Source organism: Neolamprologus multifasciatus, chromosome 3 (assembly GCF_963576455.1).
Source record: "Neolamprologus multifasciatus chromosome 3, fNeoMul1.2, whole genome shotgun sequence".
NCBI classification, from domain to species: Eukaryota; Metazoa; Chordata; class Actinopteri; order Cichliformes; family Cichlidae; genus Neolamprologus; species Neolamprologus multifasciatus.
The window spans coordinates 31,605,739-31,630,442 of NC_140441.1; the positions used below are offsets into that span (position 1 = coordinate 31,605,739).

Consider the following 24,704-nt stretch of genomic DNA (forward strand, 5'->3'; position numbering starts at 1 on the left):
GATCTTTGGCACAGTGTTACTAGAGACAGGTCACTATATCCAACATCATATTCCTTCGTTGGGAGCCTCATTGTCAGCATACTGGACGGGCACAGAGGCCTCCTTATTACCAGTGTCAGTTAGAATGTGTCTTTATTGTCACTGTAATGTTTAACATGTGCAACTTAATATAGTGCAAAGATCTCAACAGTGCAAAGATCACTCACAGCGGTCATAAAAAATAAAAAAAACTACAAGCTACATAAGATATAAAAACAGAAAAAAAAATTACAACAGCTATTCCCAACCCAGTTGTGCACAGAGCAGATTCAAATAGATGCTGCTGTGTTTAATGCTCGTACATTGATGCCCCATTAAAGAAGATTCAAGTCATGTAAATAATAAGCTCTTTATGGAGGACAAAACAATCTCAGAGAGACTTGTTCTTCCTGAGGACCCCCAGGAAGTATAGTCCTCAGGATGTTTACACTCCAGGTTAGATCCTCTTTGATGTAAAGTCCCTGAAACCAGAAGTCTGTGACCATCTCCACAGTCCCCCGATGATATTTAAAGGCTTATTGTCTTGTTTTTTTCTTCCTAAAGTCAGTGATCAGTTCTTTTGTCTTGGATGTATTCAGGAGCAGGTTGTTATCTCTGCATTGCTGACACATTTAAAGCCGTTTAAACATTTTGTAGCCTTCATTTTTTCATTCATCCATTCATTTTAAGAGATATACTAACAGATAATAACAAATAAATGTCATTGACCTGATTTAGGAGGTGTGGAAATCCTGATTATCTGGTTGTACAGGTGGAATTGGTGACATTTTTCAGTCAGGTGTGTTTGTGACAAATAGATGAATACTTTAGAGATGAGTCGGTGCAGGCAAGTGGAGACACACAAAAAAAGCAGGATTTATTCCTGTCAGTTAATTATTTGTGCATCCTTATCTTCTTTGGGACTAAGATGTAAAGAGGGGAATCGAGGATATGCAGTCTATGAAATGAGAAAGGGCATGGAAATGACACACGGCAAAAAGGGCAAAGCAGTGGCAGGGCAACACTCAAGGCACACGGACAGTTTGGCAGTTAGTTCTGTCTTTAAAGGCGTGACCTTAGATGCAACTGAACAAACCTGATTTGCAACTTGTATAAACTTCTAATAAAACAAGACAAAAGCATCTACACTAAGAAATTCTAGCGATGAGAGTTTGGCACTTATAATATCTTGAAATAAACTCCATGCGCATTTAAGCCTGTTTGTTTTTCAGTGCGCATATTTTAGATGCAGGTGATTTGGTCCCAGGCTGCTCCAGTCTGCATGCCAAATGTCCTTGGGCAAGATACTAACCCCATGTTGCTCTCTAGTCTGAACGTGTATGAATGTTAGATAGAGCACTTAAGAGCTTAGAAGAAGTGTTTGTATGAATGGGTGAAAGCAGTTTGAGTGCTCAGACAGAGTAGAAAAGTGCTATATAAGAACCAGTCGATTTAAAAACCCTTTCAGAGTCATAATTAGTGACGTTTACATCCAGAAGTGTTTCCCATGAAATTTAAGCAAAGGTATTAAGAAGTGTTGTCCCCCTCATCCCCAGACTCTGCATACTCCACGGAAGACATGCAAGTGGGATTAGGAAGGTGCTCAAAGTATTCCTTTCAACACCCAACCAGAAGTCACTGACGCAATTAAACAACTCATTGGTGGCAGGGCCCCTGGGGTGGATGAGGTTCGCCCTGAGTTCCTGAAGGTGCTGGATGTTTATGGCTGTCTTGGTTGACATGCCTCTACAATGCTACGTGGAGATCAGGGGCGTGGTGGAACTGGAGGGTATGCTCCAACTATAGGGGGATCACACTCCTCAGCCTCCCTGGGAAAGCCTATGCCAGAGTGGTGGAAAGGAGAGTTCGTCCGTTAGTCGAACCTCAGGAACAATGCAGTTTTGGTCCTGGTCGTGGAGCTCTGGACCAGCTTTTTACACTCGCAAGGATACTTGTGCATGGGAGTTTTCCTAAGCAGTCTACATGTGTTTTGTGGACCTGGAGTAGGCATTCGACCTTGTCCCTCTGAGTATCCTGTGAGAGGTGCTTCGGGAGTACAGTGGTCCCTTGCTATAATGTGGTTCACCTTTCATGGCCACGCTGTTTCGCAGATTTTTTTTTGTGTGCAATTTTGCATGTTTTTTTTTCTTACAGCGCATTGTGTTCTGCATCCTGGTCAGTTGTAGACCATTGTCAATCAAGCTCCTCCATGCCGTGTCTTCTGTCCAGTAGAGAATGCGTTCAGCTTGTCAAATTTACATAAATCTTTGATCGCTAGCAGTGTGACTCTGAAGTGCTGCACTGTGTGTCTGTGAGTTTTCTCCCCAACAAACACAACAATGTCGACGAAACGTTTTGCACCGTCAAAGGCACCTTTGGTAGCACCCAAAAGGCAGAGGAAGATGCTAACCATCGCACAAAAAGTTGGACTTCTTGATATGCTAAAGGAAGGTAGAAGTTACCATATTTTTTGGACCATAAGGCACACCGGATTATAAGTCCCATGAAGCGAAACATAACAGTTAGATAAGTCAGACTTTACTCAACTGAATCTTCTTGCTTCCTCTACTTCTGTACCACTGATTCATTAATCTTGAATTTTCACGCGCTACTCTATTCCCATGTTCTAGACCTGAAAACTTTCATTCTATAATACTGAACTTATTTTTCTATGAAGGTTTGAACTTTGAGAGTTTTTAAAGAAGAGAGAAAAGTGTGAAAATGTTCATACCTGTCTGAGAAAAGTGTATACTGTGGGGTTTTTCAGACTTACAACATCTATAATAATTGTAAAAAATAAAGCTGGCTACTTTGCAGATTTCACCTATCGTGGGTTATTCGTGGGCCGGCAATAAGTCGGACTCAACCAGAAACGAGATCGGTCTGTCACCGATTCCGTTTGTAATTTTTGAGGACAGAATTTCAAGGTATAGCCAAGTGGTGGAAGGCTTTCACCACTTTCAGATTTGGCAGTAGATCTGAGGCCATGGTCCTCAGCTGGAAAAGGGTGGAGACCAAAATTGACCCGTGCCAGAATTTCTTTTGGCAGAGAAATTGTCTGATGTTCAAAATAACATTAGCAAATGCCATGAAGTGTTGAGTTTTTGTGATGACCTAAATTGTCTTTGTTCAACTACATTCCTGTTAAGAAAATGGATAATGATGACAGTACCCAAATTTGTTTTGTTAACTTGAAATACAAGGAAATTAATTTTATTAATTCAAAAATAATTATAAAATAATCACAATCCAGTCAAATTAAAATCAGAGAATGATTTAAAAGACATTTAACCAAAACAAGCACAGGAGAAAAGCAATGCAAAATTCTTGAATAACAGAAATAAAGAATACACCTTTACACATACACCTTACCCCACCTTACCCCCCTCACAAGACCCACTCACAAACACTGATAAATTCTTATTTTTAAAGAATACGTTTGCTTTCTTACCCTATTCTAGAATAATCTAGAGTATGCTACAGTGAGGAGAAACCTAGCTAAGCATAAAGCCGGCAAAAAGAGGAAAGTGACAGAATCTAGCTAGCTTCACCTCCAAACCTTACTAAGAAACCATCAAACTTCAGTTTTATTTAAGGCATTGCCCTTATGTGTGAAGCAGGGCAGCAGGGGATATCAGCGGCATAAACAACAGATGCATGATAACTGTGACATGTTTTTGAGTGGAGAGGTGATAGAGGACTTCATTTCTTTTTCACATCGACCTTGTAATTATTTGGATTTTTGCATGACTTCTTCCCAGGACTTGGAGGCACTATATGCCAGTTTCGAAAAAGAAAAACATAACAGTGACTCCATCTGTAGATTTGTGATTACAGAGAGATCTTACACGGTAGCTTCAGGGTTGACCCCAAACATTGCTTTCTAGTACAGTCCTCCAGTGTCCTTGTAGTAAATGTGACAGTTCAGTGCAGCCTTGCTAGTGCTAGCTTAACGCGTTATGTTTACATTTGGTGCTTTACTTTGTGTGATGGAATTCAACCCTAACCTAAATTAACATCTGATTTAACGTATGAAATTCAAAGCGTTGTCAAAATTTCTTCTTTTATTCCATGTGCAGAAACCCTATTCATAGTGTGTGTGTGTGTGTGTGTGTGTGTGTGTGTGTGTGTGTGTGTGTGTGTGTGTGTGTGTGTGGAGGGGGGACAAAAACCTTCACTGCAAGTTTCTTTGCTTTAACCCAGCTACTGCCAAGTCGGACATGAATGCCAGGGAATATTTTTGACCAGGTTTATTAAATCAACCGAAAAACCTTCTATTAGTGTTAAAAATGACCCCAATTTTGAGAACCTAAGAGGTCAAGTACATTGCTTAGCCATAGTGAAAAACAAAATTTTTTAAAGAAACTATAAAAAGTTTATACCTAATTCAATGTTTACAGTGCAGTAGGAATGTCAAAGTATTACATATAGTAGGACTGCATAAGTTCAATGTAAGCATAAAAGTATTTCACTTAGTCTTTTTCTTGTAAATTTTAAGCCAAAGTATAACTTGAATTCTTAAGACTTTAGTTTAACAAAATAACTATTATCCCTTCTAGGATTGACACAATATTGTAGCTATAAAAATGAAAAATAGTTTTACTGGGATGTTGTATTTTGGGTCAAGGTGCTTACATTCCTTACTTTGCACCATGTAATCACATGACTGTTTGCTTTTCTGTCAGATGCAGTATGGTTAGTGAAATATCCAGTGATGCTTGGTTCAGACCTTTCTTTACTTTTGGGTCACACGTGACCAGCTGCCTTGGTTGCCTCAAGTGGTGCAACAAGTTTGTTGTTTGGACCTTTAGTGGGAACAGTTTCCTTGTAGTTTATTTTTTTAAAAAGTGTTTTATAATGTGTTAATGTGTTTTGCGTTTCTGTACGGACCACATGACTTTTTTGATGTCCTGATATATAAAACCTTAGATTGAAAGAGGGCTACTGTAAATCTGGCCTCAATATTTCTAACATGCATGTGCATCGTTTTGTTTTATTACTCTCAACTTTTTCCATGTAGACTCCTTTTAAGATTAGAAGTTGTGGCGGTCGATGCGGTCGTGCTCCCTCTGAGATTTTGCCATTTGCTTCTGCAGCCGAATGTGCTCGGTGAAATCCCTCACGGCTCCCGATCCCCCAGCACAACGGCAGATGTACTTTGCAGCCTTTTTAGCCACAGCCGGAGCATCGTCGGGTACGGCACTCAGCCCTGCCAGGTTCAGGCATTTCACATCTGCTTGATCAAAACCTGAGAGGGGAACAGAAGATCATTAGTCCTTATAATAATTTACTTAAACTAGCTGCAGAGATTGGCTGCACAAACACAAACAGTCAGACATCTTTAAGTGTTAAGTTGTTTCCAGACTTTATTCAGATTTGATTAAAACAGCAAAATACTTTAACATAAATGTTAAATACACGACTTTTTAAAGCAGTAACTATCAACATATTTCCAATTTCTGCCAATTAAACTGTTAACCTCTTAAGCCCCAAGCCTACCTGATCTGCTGCTTTTTGCCCCCGTATCAGGGGGCGTTGGGGCTTAAGAGGTTAACACATAAAAATACAGTTGTTTTACCCATGAACGCCACATCCTTCCATTCCAGCTTCTTCTTCTCAACGATTGACTTCAAATCATTCAGCGGCTCCTTTCCCACCTTCTCGACCTTGCACTTTATCCTATCTTCAAGTTTTTGAAGCAAAGCTGGGTCAATGGGGTCTTTCTCTGTGGTCAACAGTATGACCTGGTGAAGCGAGACAGAGTGCAGTTTTGTGAGCGACGTTCCACAAGATGGGCCAGTTTACATAATTCTGTTCAGACAGCTGAAAAAATCCAACCTCAACTTGTTCTTCCTGCAGCATCCGAAGCCCAGTTGTGTCTCTGGTGTTGACAGACACCATTGCCTCTCCCGACACAGACATAAAGATCTTTCCATCAGTTAAACAGCCAGAAATGTTGCAGAACATTAGGCGGACCACCTCTGGTGTGTCCTTACCGAAGTAACCGTACCTGATTGGAGAAACATAGGCCGGATCAGGAAAGGGAATGGATAGTTGATTAAAAGATGACTGGTAGACATTATTTTCGGCGCTTCTCACCTGAGAACCCTCTGTTCTGCCACAGGCCAGTCGATGTCCACGTCTATATCTACGCTGTACTCCGGCAGCATCTCATAGTAGGTTAACTTACCGCCCTACAGAGGTGAAAACACAAGCATGACTTAGATGTATTGTTACACAAAGGGTTTGGAAAAGCCGTGGAGCTGTCACAGTCCAATTTGGTCCTTTGGTTTATTACAGATTTTTTTTCCCTTGTTTGGTACCAGCCAGATCTCTGTCCTTATGTTTTGGGTTTTGTTTTGTTTTTTGACAGATTCTTCTCCTAAATACATCAAACTACACAACAATTAAAAAGAGAAATACGTAACACTCTGAGTATCAAATTAAATCGAACCCAATATCAGTTTCAGTAAGAATCCCAGAAAAATAGAGCACAACTAACTAAACTTTCAACACAGAACATCCAGCTCAGAAAGTCTGTTTTTCTTTATTTCCTCCCACAGTTAAGTTCAGCTTCTTATTCAATGACACTTTTTTCCTATAAACATAACATTGTTCCTGTTTTAAGCAGACTTTTTTTTCCTGCAGTCCAAGGACTCCTTTTCATAATAAAGAGTCTGGAGATTTCAAAAGGTTGCAGACAGCATGCCCAGATATTTTTCCAGCAAAATGGATTGAACAATCTCTTTGACAACTTAGCTGATGAAATCTGATCCATTTGTCATCAATCTCATCTGCTGCTGTTTTATAGGTGTGTGTTTAATGTTGGTGCCAACCAGGAATAAAAAAGGCATGATTTAACTGTTGGGCATTGGGGCTGTTTTTTCAGTCATTATAAAGTCATTATAGTCGTTTTAAACCATATATGCACCACCACCATCATCACCACCACCTTTACCTGCAAGTGTCCTTCCTTTTCAATGATCTCTTTTTTGGCGAAGTAAAATGAGCCATTCTCACACAGCTCCCCTGGCCAGTCCTGACGCCGCGGCCGTTTGGCTGGCTCCAGATTGAATGGCACTGTTTGCTCACCAGCTAGAAGGAAACAGGATCCATTAATAACAATGCAAACTCCTCTTTCCATTAAAGAGTTATTTACACAGAGAAGCTGTCTGCTTTTTGACATAGTAACCAGTGTGTGAGAGAACTGAGTTTTTAAAAAGTCATTTAAGGGAAATTCATGCCATCATAGTAGGTGGGTGACCAAATCTGTGAGAAATATCTTAAATTCTGTAGCTTTGTTTGTTTGTATGTCTTTTATCATAAACATGTTAAGAGTTTTATTGATCTGTTCATAAAACTAATGAAAAAAAGAAACACGAGTGTACACGATGAAGAAGGATGAAATGGATATTCCAGTAAAAAGAACAACAGTCACGATTTATACTTCCAACAACCAGTTTATGAGTTAACCTTTAAACTGGTTGTAAACCTGGAGGTAGGTGTGTAACCAAGTGCACTGACAGGTTGTGTGGGTAATTACAAACACAACTTAGAAATACATGTATGTGCCAAAGTGAAATGACTTTATGCCAAGTGAAACAGGATGCATGGTTCAAAATGTCTTATTGGTGATAAGTAAGCAAGTGAAAAGGAATTAACAACTAAATTAGGACTTAAAGTTTGATTTTATGATTCACCGCATCAGGATATATTAGCACTCTGTATGGTGACAGTAGGAACTTAAGAGTCTTTTAGTTCTTGTCTGAGGGGATTCACTGTTCCTGCAAAAACCCTTCACTTCTGTGAGATTCTGGGTCTTTCATGCCTCTTTTAAAAAACAAAAGTGTGGGACTAGTCAGCTAGATTTTTAAATGTTAGCTGTTATTAGTTTTGTTTTATTAATGTACAGCAGCAGTTTAATGTTCAAAGTTACAATGCCACCAGCCACTACCTGGAGCTGTGCACCTGACGGATGGCTGCACTCCTCTTTGGCACTCTGTGTGAATGCAAGATACAAATGAAGAAAAGTGGAAAATGAACTAGTGACAGCCGTGATGACCGGTGATGTTTTGGATTATTATTAGTATAACTATGGAGAGTGAACAAGATTGAAAAGATCAGTGTCTTGTTATTTGTTTAAGCTATCAACATACTGGGAAATGATGCAAGTACCTGACTTTTGTTTTGTTACATGAATCTGCTGCATCTGATTTAGGTTGGTAAGAAATGTCAGGCACAGTGTGCAGTGACTTAATTATTGGTACCTCTTTTAACTCAGCCAAAAAGTGGTAGGGCACATAATAATATAATCACAGAGCAGGGTTAACAGATGCTGAGGCACTATGTGAGGAGTGCCTCACAGAGTCTATCTATCTAATAGACTCCAATTTGTGCATGTAAATGGAGAGTCCTCTTCACACACTGAGGTTAATTATGGAGTTCCACAGGGTTCAGTGCTAGGACCAATTCTGTTTACATTATACATGCTTCCCCTAGGCAGCATCATTAGAAGACATAGCATACATTTTCACTGCTATGCAGATGACACCCAGCTCTATCTGTCCATGAAGCCAGATAACACACACCAATTAGTTAAACTGCAGGAATGTCTTAAAGACATAAAGACTTGGATGGCCACTAACTTTCTGCTTCTTAACTCAGATAAAACTGAGGTCATTGTACTCGGTGCTGAAAAGCTTAGAAATATGGTATCTAACCAGATTCTTACTCTGGATGGCATTACCTTGGCCTCCAGTAACACTGTGAGGAACCTTGGAGTTATTTTTGACCAGGATATGTCCTTCAACGCACATATTAAACAAATATGTAAGACTGCGTTCTTTCATTTGCGCAACATCTCTAAAATTTGAAATATCCTGTCTCAGAGTGACGCTGAAAAACTAGTTCATGCATTTATTACTTCCAGGCTGGACTACTGCAATTCATTATTATCAGGATGTCCAAAAAACTCACTGAAAAGCCTTCAGCTAATCCAAAATGCTGCAGCAAGAGTACTGACAGGGACTAGAAAGAGAGAGCATATTTCTCCTGTTTTGGCTTCCCTTCATTGGCTTCTTGTTAAATCCAGAATTGAATTCAAAATCCTGCTCCTCACATACAAGGTCTTAAATAATCAGGCCCCATCTTATCTTAATGACCTTGTAGTACCATATCACCCTATTAGAGCACTTCGTTCTCGCTCTGCAGGCCTACTTGCTGTTCCTAGAGTATTTAAAAGTAGAATGGGAGGCAGAGCCTTCAGTTTTCAGGCCCCTCTTCTGTGGAACCAGCTTCCAGTTTGGATTCGGGAGACAGACACTATCTCTACTTTTAAGATTAGGCTTAAAACTTTCCTTTTTGCTAAAGCATATAGTTAGGGCTGGACCAGGTGACCCTGAATCCTCCCTTAGTTATGCTGCAATAGATGTAGGCTGCCGGGGGATTCCCATGATGCATTGAGTTTTTCCTTTCCAGTCACCTTTCTCGCTCACTATGTATTAACAGACCTCTCTGTGTTGAATCATATCTGTTATTAACCTCTGTCTCTCTTCCACAGCATGTCTTTTATCCTGTCTTCCTTCTCTCACCCCAACCGGTCGCAGCAGATGGCCGCCCCTCCCTGAGCCTGGTTCTGCCGGAGGTTTCTTCCTGTTAAAAGGGAGTTTTTCCTTCCCACTGTCGCCAAAGTGCTTGCTCGTAGGGGGGCATATGATTGTTGGGTTTTTCTCTGTATCTATGAAGCGCCTTGAGGCGACTTTTGTTGTGATTTGGCGCTATATAAATAAAATTGAATTGAATTGAATTGAATTGAATTGAATTGAATTAGAGAGAAGATTGTGAGGCAGGTCTTCTCATCATACATCACTGTCTGACCTCGCAAATGTGCCCCAGGAAGAATCATAAAAACAATTTGCATTTAACTTCTAAATTTTGTGGAAAGCCTTCCCAGAAGAGTTGAAGCCATTATAGTTGCAAAATGTCAGCAGAGATCATATTAAACCCTACGTCCCTTGTGAATGGGACGTTCATATGCATGTAAGGTTAGACAAGCAAATACTTTTGGCAGTATATTGTATTTTGTAAACTGCCTGAAAAACAAACACTCTCTGCAGGGAGACGAGTAATCCATGAATGCCTAACAACTGCCTTTGTGCTTCCCCCGGGTAGAAAACAAGCACAAGTGTGAGTAAGTATCAAAACTGAAAGCTGCTTGCATGCAAATCAATAATTATCAGATGAAGCACCTGTTGGATTTTGTTTATTACAGTTAATAATTACTAAGGTGCAGGTGCAAAGATCATCTATTTAATGGCTGCTCCTCCCTGTCATTTGAATCCTTTAACATACCAACAAGAAATCTGACCTTTTTGTGAAAATTGAGAAAGTGAGTGTAAAAAAAACAACACACAGGTCTATTTGGAAGAGAAGACAAACAAGATGATCAGGATAACCACACCCTCTAAAAGTAGTTTAAATACTTTCCTTTAGGCAGCTGAAATATAAGAAGCACTCCAAGAACACAAACCTCATTAATTACAGTAATTTTATGTTCTTTGTTGTTTTTAAATGCTTTTTAAGAGGTTTGTAGTGCAATAACAATCAGATAAGGGGGGCATTGATATGTTTAGTTATACAAACTTATACAGCTTATTATATAATAATATACTACAGTATATTTCTAACTAACTAGGCAGCTCATTCTCTTTCTCTTCATAATACTTTCTGTAAGACAGTAACACATTTTGGGGTGAGATTAAAAAAAATGGCAGATGTAAAAGGTAAACGTGAGATCAGAGGTCAAATGTGCAGACTTGCTCCCTTACATCCTTTTTCAACCTCCTTCCAGCGAAACTGGTGTCTCCTGACCACTGCGAAGACTGAATCGTAACCGTGCACCGTGATCTTCTCTAAGGCCTCCTTCACGTGGAACGGGTGGAGACACGGTGATGTAGCCTGGAAGTGGCAAACTATATCCACCTCTGTGAAAACAAAAGCAGAGTAATCTGCACTGTGTGGCAGCAGGGCAATGCTTTGAGACCATCTTAGGAACACGTTCCTACCTTTATGGTGCTCAAGAAACTCTTGGATGGTTTCTACTGATGATGAAAAGTCTCTGGAGACTTTAGGACTCCTCCGGTGCACCTGAGCACCCCATGCCTTTGCAACTTCCTCAATTTTATCATGGTCCGTTGATACCCACACACTGTGAAAGTGAAGGTGCATAATCATTATTATTAATTGTAACCGTCTCTTTTCATAACACTACCAGACATTCTGTATTTTGTCCTCATAGCCAAAGCTATAGTGATTAGAGATGTCCAATGTGATTAAGAAAAACAATACTCTGATATATCGCCCGATATTTTTGTTTTTGGATATACAAAACAGTTAATTTCTCTACCAAGTCCAGCGTTTGGGTCCTTTCTCCAACATCCCCCCCACGGCTTGCCCTGGCAAACCGTGACAAGGGTGTTTCGTCCGTCTCTTTTTTGCTTTTTTAATTTTTATGTTGACATTTTTATATCGATATCGACTTTTGGTCTATGGATGTGATCCATTATAATTAAGGAGATTAGACTGAGACTCAGTCTCTTCACTTTTTCTTTTTTCTTTTTACTTAACACATGAAAGCTCACTGAACAAATTGGGGGTGGATCAGGAAATTTGCAAAATCAAATCTGTGTATCCACCTGTTGGGGCGACTTAAGAGGGATTCTTGGACTCAGCGTGCCTGGCTTAATATTAATAAATGTGTCCAGTATAATTGTCGACAATGACACAGCCAGCTGTGATAATGATGGCAGAGAAGTCTCACCTTATCAGAAAACAAGATATGACCTGCAAAAAGCTAACAAAAAAAATGAGAATTTGTGTCTGTAATTAACCACAGGCACACAACCTGCCAGCTTCTTGGTGACACACATACCTCCAAGCTTATCGGTAAACGAACAAACCGGTTGTAGGAAGACTAAACTGGTAATTGCTGTTCTTTTCGCTGGAATATAAATTATGCCCTAGCTCAGTGCGCATTCTCCAGTTTTTTTTTTTAAATGAGCGGATCTGATGTATGATAAAAACAAACAAACAAACAAAACAACAACAACAACAAATCTGCACTTATAGTTAGCAGAGCTTTGATGATGCTCATGCTGGTTAAACGATGGCTACAGCGGCACTAAACTGTTAATTAAACTGAGCTCACACTGCAATAACTTATTGGCAGTGAGGACGTTTTAGGGTTTTATTGCATAATTGTATGAATTATTGTAACTTATAGTTTGAGTAGTTATATTTCAGCTGAGGGCTACTTTAATGGGAAAAGACGAATTCCAGCTCATAATAGTGTTTGTAACGTCAAAATAAGTTTATGTTACGTCAGGTTGACGTGTCGCTGGCAAAAATGTTAGAAAATGTTTCTCATAATGTGCAGGTTATGTCTGCGGAGTCACGCCGATGAAAAAAAAAAAGAAGTGGAATATAATAGATAAATGCGAGCAGTTTTCTTGATTTGTGACTTTGTTTAAGTAAACATCCTAAAAGGACGCGTGGGACTCCTCCACGTCACACTGAAAGCTGAACACAGAGCTGCTCAGCAGTAGCGATCAGGGAGCAAACTGATGCAATTTATATTCCCTGACTTTACTGATGTGCAGAATACTTTAAGGAGGCCGTTATGACATGTGGACAGAAGTAGGTTAATATAATATAATCAAATCTGATTTGATGTTTTCATTACGAAAAGAAATTAAAGTTGGCTGTTGGTGATCGTTCATCTGACCCTACAATAAAAGCTCTTGTCCTTCCTCACCTGTCAAACACTCCCGAGTCCACGGCGGCCCTCAGCACCCACCCGATGAGCGGGACCCCGGCCAGCATCTTGATGTTTTTCAGCGGGATCCCTTTGCTTCCCCCTCGAGCTAAAATTAAAGCTGCTATGTGACTCTTGTCATTCCGCGGCAGCTTGCTCGATGACTGACATTCGTCTAACGAAGTCTCATTGTTTCTCCGTCTAGCGGATGCCATAACGACACCAAAGATCTACTCCTACTACGAAGCAAGGTTTGGGTTTATCCGGGTGACTTCCGTGGCCTACTATGAAGGTGGCTCACTTATTACCGACATAAATCGCTATGATAACCTGTGCAGAAAATCTACCTGCTCCGGAGCTGGTTAAGTTTCATATCAGAGAGCAACAGGTGTGAAAGCACCGCCCACCGACCAATCAGGTCTCCGGAACAGAGCGTCATCATTAATGAAAGATTCCTCAGCCCTCTGCAGGGAGAGGAGGCGGGTTTATAGTTTGTTCTATGCGCCTTATTATATGAACTAAACCAGGACACACGCACTGTACCGACCTGTCTGTGTATTAATCTGGTGATTTGGAAAATGTATTAAATTTTATTCTCCTCGCTTACATTTTGCTGTACCTGCAGCTGTTTGAACAGCGAACACACACCAGGAACACCTGTTCAATCAGTCACATTAACTTTGATCTGCAGCGATACCTCTTTTTCCTAACCGGAATAAGAGGTTAGAAAAAGAAGGGTAGGGGAACTGCAGTCAGGAAATGAAAAGAGCTGTCCGCTGTGTTGAAACTACCATTTGAATGAGATGGACAACACTCCTAATTCAGCAGGCAAAGGATAAAAGCCTGTAAAAAAAAAAAAAAAACAAAACCATCGGTTACAAAGGCTGTGATTTTAAAGAACCAAACTTTGGCTCTTACCTAAAATCCTTCACTCAGCCCTCACACTGAGTGTTTAGATGCCAGCCCCATTTATTGCTCTGTTATTGTTGATTTTTCCAGCAGCTCTCTGATCTTATAGAGCGATTTTCGTTTCTCTTGTTAAGAATACGATGTCCTCCCTCACACTCACTGATAATATCACTGAGATCTGGATGTTTATTGATTATATCTTGCTCCTTCAGATTATCTTCACGGATCAACAAGGTCATTGTGTAACGTGCTGCTTGTTCACAAAATGTATTTTGAATTACTTTTTCCTTCTTGGTGAATCTGAAAAAACAACAAAAGAGAACAATCTCTCTATTCACCTCCTTTTCAGTTAGTCCAGTTTCCGTACCAAATTGTGAAACACAAATCAGTTTAAAATGACGAAATTTACAAGCTGCTATGAAAGCAGATGCTTAACTGTACTGCATGCTTTTAGGAAGGAACATCTGGTTTACTTACTCCTAAAGGACCCATTCTTAAATAGCATTTTCTGAACTGTATTTCTGATTTTACCACAAGGTGGCAGCGTTTTACAATAATGTGTTTGTATTGAAATAGGGCTGACCCAGTGACATTGAGGCGGTCTAGTAGTAAATACCGTATATCACAGTAGTTGTTGTAAGAAATATTTCAAATACAATAATTGTCAATTTAATATAATGTATTTGATGTAATTTAATTTACAGTAAAAATACAATTATTACAATATCTCATATAGTATCCTGTTCGAGTAAAGCAACTGTAAGTTTAATCTAGAGTAAAATTAATGTATAAAACTATTATAGTGTCTTACCATTACTGTTATGTCTTACGTTTTTTGCAGTGTTTGTATCAGTCTTGTTTTATTATTATTTAAACATTGTTTTAGTTGTGTTTAATAAATGTGTGTTTTCAGTTCCAGCCTTAACTTCAGGTCTTTTTGTACATTATTCTCATATTAACAAGTTTCTCTGATCTTTTTTGACACAATTCACACACATTATTTCTGATTAATTATTACTTTGAGCTGATTTTAATAGCAGCAGTTGATTTAAAAAAAATCCATCCACATTCAGTCTCGTCGATTTCGCATCCCTCAGCACAGATGATCACACACTTAAAGTTCAGAGGTGAAAGAAATATTTCTGCTTCGTTTCAAGTTTGACTGCAGGTTAGAGTTAGTCCAGCAGGTGGTGCTGCTGGATGAAACCAAACAAACTGATTCATAATGATGGCTGATGCATTTTTTCCAACCCTCTGTGTGCAGATTATTTTCAGTTGACTGTTGACTTCTTAATTTGTTCCATTTAATCACTGAATAAAAATGTATTTAACCCAGTGGAGAAAACATGAAATAAATGTCTGCTGTTCTTTAACACCATCATTTGATCAGCTCAAACACCTCAGTGAATCTTCTTCATGGGAAACTGGTTCATTCCAGGGTTTTTTGTTTGAAAAGACAAGAAAAAACCCTCCATCAATACATTTAATCTGTTTTATTAATGATACATTATTCAGAAGATCAAACTAAATGTGAGACCACAGCTTCAAGACACATTAAACCAATAAGTCTGTCAGATTAGAAGTAGAATTCAAAATTCAAATTCCCCCAATCATTACAAGTAGGCTAATAATCAGTGATGATTAACATGTTTCTATTCAGCAAACTAACAAAAACTATGTTATTGATGATTATATTTTACATAAAAAAAATTAAAAAAGAGACTTATAAAGACAGTTATGCTATGCTGTGGTTATGTTCTTCTGTCTTTATGATAATTTGTCCTTAATAAGTCACTGCTAAATGATGACAAAAACTCAGCTGTCCCAAAGAAACTGATTGTTTCTTTCAGCTTCATGTCCTTCTTCTTTAGGTAACATATTGTAGCGGGTCAGGGCTGTTTGGGGTCATGACAGCTATGTTCTGTTGTTCCAGGCGGCAGCGTAATGTTGCCATGGTTTCAGGTGACTCTCTCTCTGCGTGGAGAGAACTCCTTTTTGATGTTGTTGTGTTTTCTGTTGAATGGCTGTGCTCCCTGGCTAACTCGTGGGAAGAAAGACCAAAGGACACATCTGTCTCCTCCTTGTATAAGCTCGCGACAATATATTCTGTTTCTCTTTCTAACACATACTGAAAAAAGGTTCACACTATTACTGTTATTATTTTTCATTTAATTCTTTGTTTACCAGCTGATGATACATTGGGGCAAAAAAGTATTTGGGAGACACAGATTGCTGTCCCACTTAAAAAGATGAGAGAGGCCTGTAATTTTCTGCATAGGTTTGCTTCAACTGTGAGAGACAGAATGTAAAAAAGAAACCCAGGATATCACATTTTATGATTTTTAAATAATTTATTTGTATAATGGTGCAGAAAATAAGTATTTAGTACCCACAAACAAGCGAGAATTCTGTCCCTCACAGACCTGTTACTTCTTCTTCAAGAAGCTCTTCTGTTCTCCACTCGTTACCAGTAACAATGGCCTCTGTTTGAACTCGTTATCAGTATAAAAGACATCTCCACACCTTCAAACAGTCAGACTCCAACCTCCACTATGGCCAAGACCAGAGAGCCGTCTAAGGACACCAGTCTTGTGCAGGTGTACAATCCATAATAGGCAAGCAGCTTGGGAAGAGGGCTCCATGCAACATGTCAACTCGTTGGGTACAAATTATCTTGAGAGAGGTGAGGAAACGCCCAGAACTAGTACACGGGGGTAACTGGTCAATGACCTGAAGAGAGCTGGAACCACAGTAACAAAGATTAGTAACACACTAGGTGTGGAAAAAAATCCTGCAGTGCTCAAAAAGTCCCCTTGCCCATCTAAAGTTTGCCAGAGACCATCTGGATGAACCAGAGGAAGGCGAGAATGTTATGTGGTATAAACGCCACTTGCCATGTTTGGAGGGGGAAGAATGCTGAGTTGCATCCCAAGAACACCATACCCACTGTGAAGCATGGGGGTGAAAAAATCATGCTTTGGGGCTGTTTTTCTGCAAAGTGGACAGGCCAATGAAGGAGTGGCTTTGTAAAAAGGTTCTGGAGTAGCCTAGCCAGTCTCCAGACCTCAATCCAATAGAGAATCTGTGGAGGGAGTTGAAAGTCTGTGTTGCCCAGCGACAGTCCCAAAACATCACTGATCTAGAGGAGATCTGCATGGAGGAATGGGCCAAAATACCAGCAACAGTCTGTGAAAACCTTGTGAAGACTACAGAAAACGTTTGAACGCTGTCATTGCCAACAAAGGGCATATAACAAAGTATTCAGATCAACTTTTGTTATTGACCAAATACTTATTTTCCAAATAAATTCTTTAAAAAGACAATGTGATTTTCTGGGTTTTTTTTCTCATTTTGTTCTTTACAGTTGAGGTATACTTATGATGAAAATTACAGGCCTCTCTCATCTTTTTAAGTGGGAGAACTTGCACAATCGGTGGCTGCCAAATACTTTTTTGCCCCACTCTAAATGTTGACTTCCACTGAGTATTACTGTGTAACACAATCCCCCAATTTAAATTTTAAAATTGTAGTTTTTAATGCCGAATTCACTGCAGCACTTCCTGCAGCTCCAGCAGCCCCTGCAGCTCCCATACCTTGCACTCCTCGAACAAAAAATCCAACTCCAACAGCAACTACAGCACCAACAGCAGTAGCAACTCCAGCACTAACTTTTGCAGCAGTTCCACCAATAATGGCATCCCAGTTCCCCTTACTAAACTCGTTCCTTCTTTCTGCTTTGTGTCTTGCTTCATTGCCCGTCATCTCTGGATTTTCTTTCTGAAGTCGTTCTATCTCTGTTTTTATGGATTTCTCTGCCTCTTCAAACATATTGGTGGTGTAGCAGCATCCTCCATTTCTTTCAGTCAGATTGTTGATTTCCTTCAGCAGCTCTCTGACCTCAGAGCGATCCTTGTTTCTGCTGTTAAAAACATGATATCCTCCACCGCACTGACTGATAAAGTCTTTGAGATCTGGATGTTTGATTGCTTCTTCTATGGTGTCTTTATTCACATCATCTTCATGGATTACCAAGGCCATCGTGTAATCAGCTGCTTGTTCACCAAATATCTTCTGAATGATTTTCACAGTTTTTTGTTCTTCTTTGGTGAATCTGTTTGGTTGGATCACAACCAGGAACACATGAGGACCAGGAGCAGCAAAGGAGATGCATCTAACAATCTCTCTCTTCACCTCCTCTTTAGTTAGTTTAGTGTCATACAGACCTGGAGTATCAACTACAGCCAGTGTTTGACCTTCAAACAGACCTGTTTCCTTCTGACACTCTGATGTTTACAGAGGAAGAAGAAGATGTTGATTTAAATACTTTTCCCCTTAAGATGATGTTTCCTGCTGCACTCTTCCCAACTCTGGTTTTCCCAACAAGAACAATCCTGAGGTCGGCTTCTGGTTTGTTCATGACTCTCTGAGCTTCTCTGAACATTTCATTGGTGTAGTACCCTCCTCCATTTCTTTCAGTCATTGTGTTGATCTTCTTCAGCAGCTCTCTGACCTGAGAGGGATCCTTGTCTCTGTTGTTAAATACATGATATCCTCCACCGCACTGACTGATGAAGTCAGTGATAATTGGATTATTATTGATCATGTTTTCTATGGTGACTCCATCTGCCTCAAGATTGTCCCCACAGGTGAACAAGACCATAGTGTAACATGCTGACTGTTCTCCAAACATGTTCTGAATGATTTTGACAGTTTCTTGTTCTTCTTCTGTGAATCTGTTGGCTTGAATCACAACCAGGAACACATGAGGACCAGGAGCAGCAAGGTTGATGCATCTACTGATGTCTTCTCTTCACCTCCTCTTCAGTTTTTTTGGTGTCAAATAAACCTGGAGTATCAATTACAGCCAGTTTTTGACCATCAAACAGACCTGGTTTCTTCTGACACTGTGGTGTTACTGTGGCAAAACCTGCTGCGGCTTTAAAAGCTTTTTCCCCTAAGATGGTGTTTCCTGATGCACTCTTCCCAACTCCAGTTTTCCCAATAAGAACAATCCTGAGGTCATCCTCTCTGAACATTTCAACTGTGTAGTATCTTCCTGCATTTCTCTGAACCATGTTGTTGATCTTCTCCAGCAGCTCTCTGACCTGAGAGGGATCCTTGTCTCTGTTGTTAAAGACATGATATCCTCCACCGCACCAACTGATGAAGTCACTGAGAGCTGGATTATCACTGATTAATTCTTCTATGGTGTCTCCATCTGACTTCAGGTCATCTCCATGGGTGAACAAGACTAACATGGAGCATGCTGACCTTTTTCCAAACATCTTCTGAATGATTTTCACTGTTTCTTGATCTTCTTTTGTGAAACTGTTGGCCTGAATCACAACCAGGAACACATTAGGACCAGGAGCAGCAAAGCAGATGGCTCTCTCCATCTCTGCTGTCAACTCCTCTTCAGGCTTAAAGGTGTCAAACAGACCTGGAGTGTCAACTACAGCCAGTTTTTGACCTCCAAACGCTCCTGTTTCCTTCTGACACTCTGATGGTTTCAATTCAAAAGCATTCTCCTTTCCTAGGATGGTGTTTCCTGATGCACTCTTTCCAACTCCAGTTTTTCCAAGAAGCAAAATCCTGAGCTCTGGCTTCTCTGGTTCTTCTTGTTTTGCTGAAGAGTAATAAACATTTTAAAGGTAAAATTTAAAGTTAATATATTCACAATTCAAACTCTGAAGACAAACAATGTGTATTTTCTATTATGTCAAGTGTGTCTCTGGACTGTTGGAGGAAGCTGGGAAGTGGGAAACCCATGCGAACTCCAGGAAAAAAATAAAAAGATCCCAGAAGGATTTGAACCAGTAACCTTCTTACTGTGTCAATTATTATAGATCATGATGTCAAGACACCATCTCTCCCTCACCCTTCAACCTCTGTATGACTTCCTCTTCATGTGCGCCATATATGATGATACCTACGGTATAGTAATATTTAACTGTTTAGAGACTCCAAACCAGTAGGTGTCTGACTTCTGTCACCACTGTTACATCAAATTAAATAAAGAAAAGGCACACAGATACTGTAATTTTCTCAGTTTAAATATTTGATGTGTTTTCTATGTTCTATTGTAAATAAAATCTGGGTGTTACATTTTCTAATCATTGCAATCTGGCTTTATTTAGATTTTACAAATATTTTGGAATTGGATCAAACAAGGAAATAAAATCTTGGTAGATTTGGTGAGTGGACCATTAATCTGAAGCGGGGTAAAGAACCATGTTTATTAGTGAACAGAACAAATGTTGAAGGAGACGGACAAGAAAACACCTTCCTTCTTTTGTTCCTCTGTAGTTTTAGTAGGAAAACTGTTCAAATCTTTTTTTTTCCACTTCTTGTGTCATCAAGAAACTGCAGATGACATTAATTGAAAAGCAATTCTTTTCCTAATAAATGATTTTAATTTTCTGTTCCTACGTTCTTTCCGACTCTAAGCTTTAATAAAAGAAAATAACTTTTCAGTCAAACTTTTCTTTTAACTTTTGAGAGTTGATGTTCATGTTGGGCATTTCATGAACCAGCTTTTGGATTTGTAGACTGAACTTCTGATTTGAATCACAGTGTACAAAGTACCATTAAAAGTAGTAATAACAAAGAGAAATTGTTAAAGGGATAGATCAAACAAGGACATAAATTAAAATAATGACTAGAATCTGATACATGTTTGGTTTAATAAGTGGCTGTTGACTTTTATTAGCCTTTATATAAAATTAATGTTATAGATTAGTATTTTTAAATGTACTCACCAGGACGAGTGTATTCACTGGCCATGTCTGTCTTTTACAGGCAGTTATTGTGTGATTTTCTGGCTCTGCTGATGTTCTGCTGCTCAGCGGTTTCCTCTTTATCGCTCTGCTGTGTTGGAACGTGTGGAAACGTGTCTGAGAAGTGGGGCAAAAAGGTCAGAAGGACACAGGAACAGCTAGTTGTTAGTTACATGTGATTCAAGTTGAGTTACTTTTGTATGAGAGAAGAGTTCATATTTTGTGTTTGGCGTATTGAAGAAAAAAAGGAGAGCTAATCTCAAATCCTAGTTTTTAGCCTGTGTAATTGTGGAGCTCTGAGTATTGACAGTTAATCACAGACTCCGCATTTAATATTGATGTTTCTGTTGCTTTCACAAACCTGCATGCAGACCCTGTCTGGGACATTAACTTTGTGACTCAAACTAGGAGTACAGCGGCTTGTGCCACCCTGAATGGAAATGGGCATTATATATGCCAGCTGAGGGTTTAAATTCTTATTTTCCATGTCATCATATTTCTGTTTGGCTTTTGAATATCCATCCATCCATTCGCTACTGCTTATCCTTTTCAGGGTCACTGGAGCCTATCCCAGGTGTTATAGGGCGAGAAACAGGGTACACCAGTCTGTCGCACTCACATTCACACCTATGGGCAATTTAGTGTTTCCAATTAACCTAACCCCTCTAACTGCATGGAGAACCCACTAAAACACGGGGAGAACATGCAAACTCAGGACCTTCTTGCTGTGAGGCAACAGTGCTAACCACCATGCTGCCCTCGGTGGCTTTTTAATAAATCAAAGAAATAGCATATCAAGGCAGGCATCCAGGGCAACGCCCAGAAGCTAGGCAAATACTTTCTCTGTAACATATCACACAGCCAAATCTAGCATCCACTATGTACAACTGAAAAGCATAGCATGTTACATTATGTTACGTTACATATGGCCCAAAATTCATATCTCAATATTATTTAGCTGGATGGTGATACACGATATATATCTCAAGCTTTTTTAAAGCCATAAAGTAAGAACAAAAAGAGAGTTCTTAGTCAAAGTTGTGTCCCAGATGTCACACAGGCACTTTTATTAACATCCAGCATAGATGTACATGAAAAAAAACAACTCAGAAATAAATTATCAGCATTTATTAAATAATAATGATCCATAAATAAAATAAAACAATGTTGTTTTTGTGCATAAAAAAAGCTCACAATTGTGCAGTCAAAATGTAAACTAAAAGTTTACATTTGCTGCGTAAATGCAGTTATAGCGTTAACGTCATTTTAACGAGATTAACGCTACCAGCACTAAAATAGTAATTTCCAGATGTTTTCTTTTAACCGATCAGCTCCTCTTTGATAGCTGCCGTGTCCATCTTGTTGTTGCCTGCATGTGAAGCGATGGGGGAGGAGGAGTTGTGTTCAGTGAAGGAGAGAGGCGAGGCAGAGTAACATTGCGTAGAGACAAAAGTGGACGAAAGAGAGGAAAACTTTCAGCTCCACGAGTATAATTATAACGTGACAGAACAGAGGGCGACACAAACAACACACAGGAGGAGATCAGGTCAGAGTGGACACGCATGGGGAACACAGAACCTGGAGGAACCAGGGTGAAGCAAAACTGAATATAAAACACACAAGATGGGAGACTATCAAAATAAAAAAGGAAGTACACACACACAGACACATACAAACTAAGACACGTGAACTTGACACTGGGACAGAGGAGAGATATGGAGACATGATAAACTAGGTGAGACCAAGGAGTAAAACACACAGGCACAGGTACAAAACACTGAGATGAAACTAGGACGGACTAACAGAATGAAATTAGATGCAGAAAATACAAAAGTAAAGACCAACTAATACAGAACTAGAATATGAAAATCTCTTGAATCCAAAAGAATGAGTCACAACACAAACTCATAATCTGGCTCAAAGACCCAGGACCATGACAGTGATATAAAGACTTGCACATTCATACATGTATGTAACCCTTTAAATATAAGTGTGTACACATAAGGGGCTGAGAAAATAATAAGGAAAAGGCCAAAGAACAAGAAATTTCACACGCGATGTGTCTCTGCTACACGGCACTTTGGTTGAGGTCTACACTAATCCGGATAAATTTGAGAACGGCGTTTTCGTCTAAAAACGCTGCGCATCCAAACTGAGCCCGTTCTGGTAGTGAGAACGTGTTACCCAAACTATAATTTTTAATCATTTCCGAAAAGTTGTTCATCCACACTGAAACGACTGAAAACGCGTACGTTCCTGTACTGCGCATGTGTGAAACTGGTCCATTTGAACAATTCAATACATGAAAAGTACATTAACAGGCTTGCATATAGTCCACATATGCCTCAAACACTATTATAAAAACGTTCGTTTTTAGATGTTCTAGATAAGCCCATAAATCCAACTCGGTTGTGCATAAGACAAAAAGCCGACTGTAAAGCTATTTACTGTGCATCCAGTTACTGAAACGGGCAGAAGGAAACCCGAACGAAAGCTGAGAAAGTGAAAGCAGAACTTCTCTAATGTAGCCCAGAGAAGTAGCAGTCCGCTGTTAAGATATCAGCCTCACACCAAGACCAGACTGCCTGTAATGTACCGTAAAATTAGCATTTACAGTAAAGAGACCATTGTGACAGAAGTAATGCTAAGATCGTAACAACTAAAAGTTACACACCGATCAAACGGCGCCGCCCGATTCTTAAACAAAGTGGCCAAAATGAGGTTTCTGCAGCTCCAACCTATAAAAACACCTGTTTACTACCAGGTAAAATAATTAAACGTACGACACAAAATAAACACATAACAGCAATCGACGGAGAGAAGACAATTCAGAGGAAACGATCCGCAGGTGATCTCTACAAAAACATGAGGCACTCCAGTCAACAAAAATATGGCCAATTCAGACAGCTGGGACACGACTCCTACCTGTGGCAGCTGGGAAGGTCAGGAGCCCGGAAACCCGGACACATAGGGGAACAGGTGAGTGAGTGTCAGGGTTGCTCAGCCACTACTAGCACCAGCTAACCCACCGTCACAGTTGATTGGATCTTGCTGCCTATAACCACTCAACTCCCCGTCGCTGGCCTGCAACTATTCTCGGTGCTATTCACCTGCCTGCCTCCCTGCCCTACACTTCACAATGAGTGTACACGAACTGGTTCAGCCTCACTCGGACCACTAATCCCCTCCTATAGTGATGGGATTTCCGGCTCTTTTAAGAGATCCGGCTCTTTCGGCTCGGATGACTAAAAAGAGCCGGCTCTTTCGGCTCCGAACCGGCTCTTCAGGTTGTTTTGTTGCTTTAATTATTTAATCATTAACAATAATATAAAATTATGCAGAAAAGGAATTGCTAATGTTAAAAAAAGTGGTTTTATTTATATATGTTTATATATGGCCCCTAGAGACAAAGCACGTACAAACTCTAAAGCATATACAAACTCCAAAACACATTTCTAGCGTTTACTGAACTTCCAAAACAGAGCTACCCAGATCACTTAAATTACACAATTGAAAGCATGTGTGTATTGTTTGTGTATTTATAGACAAGCACTCATATTTATTCAAATAATTAAAAAAAAAAAAAGTTCATTTACCTGTTACTACCACACACCAAATCCGGTTGTTGATACTTCCTGGCTTGTGTAGCCACTAGGAAACAAAAGCTCAACACTGCGCCCAGCATCCTGGAGCACTTCTGTTGTCTTTTGTACGTGCTTCTGAGTTTTTACGTGTTTTGGAGTTTTTACACGTTTTGGAGTTTGTACATGCTTAGGAGTTTGTACGTGTTTTGGAGTTTGTACGTGCTTTGTCTCTAAGGTCCACCATAAATATACTTTTATTTATTCACTCCACATAAAATGTAATAAATAAATCATATAATACAAAAAACAACTATTTACATTTTAAATTTTTAACTATTTAAATTTTCAGCGTTTTCCTTTTAAACAAATTTAACATGAAACAATACAAAACACTGCAAACCCCAAAACAATTAAATATAAATTAAAATATTAAAACAAAAAGAAGATGCACATTCTCTGTCATATGGGCCTGCATGATTTCTGAATCCTTTATCATCTGCAACTGAAAATAGTGGATGATTACTATACCTTTCTAATGTGACGTTGTTGTCCCTCGCTCTCTTTCTCTCCTGCTCTGTTCCTGTGCTACTGGGAGTGTAACTAACG

At 39.6% G+C, this 24,704-nt stretch overlaps 1 protein-coding gene and 1 pseudogene across 2 annotated transcripts; both read right to left on the minus strand.

Moving 5' to 3' along the window:
* Window positions 1-3,231: 3,231 nt before the first annotated feature.
* Window positions 3,232-13,214, minus strand: cmasa (cytidine monophosphate N-acetylneuraminic acid synthetase a). The gene is made up of 8 exons (XM_085152832.1): window positions 12,830-13,214; window positions 11,082-11,224; window positions 10,845-11,000; window positions 6,977-7,113; window positions 6,118-6,212; window positions 5,857-6,028; window positions 5,597-5,762; window positions 3,232-5,266 (listed from the first exon to the last, which is right to left on the minus strand). Exons 1-8 carry the CDS (start codon window positions 13,042-13,044, stop codon window positions 5,052-5,054), a joined length of 1,299 nt encoding a protein of 432 aa, XP_085008958.1. The 5' UTR covers window positions 13,045-13,214; the 3' UTR covers window positions 3,232-5,051.
* Window positions 13,215-14,559: 1,345 nt separating this feature from the next.
* LOC146522583 (GTPase IMAP family member 8-like) lies at window positions 14,560-21,599 on the minus strand (annotated as a pseudogene). The gene is made up of 2 exons (XR_014872581.1): window positions 20,497-21,599; window positions 14,560-19,364 (listed from the first exon to the last, which is right to left on the minus strand). The product of XR_014872581.1 is annotated as a GTPase IMAP family member 8-like (transcript).
* Window positions 21,600-24,704: the final 3,105 nt, after the last annotated feature.

What these genes read in the sequence shown, in the direction of transcription:
- cmasa (XM_085152832.1), bottom strand. Translation starts at nt 13,044, where the DNA reads ATGGCATCCGCTAGACGGAGAAACAATGAGACTTCGTTAGACGAATGT. An exon ending in GAAGGAGGTTGAAAAAGGAT is followed by an intron (nt 7,114 to 10,844) that starts GTAAGGGAGCAA and finishes GTTTCCTTCTAG; the next exon opens with CTGGTGAGCAAACAGTGCCA. An exon ending in GCAGAACAGAGGGTTCTCAG is followed by an intron (nt 6,029 to 6,117) that starts GTGAGAAGCGCC and finishes TTCTCCAATCAG; the next exon opens with GTACGGTTACTTCGGTAAGG.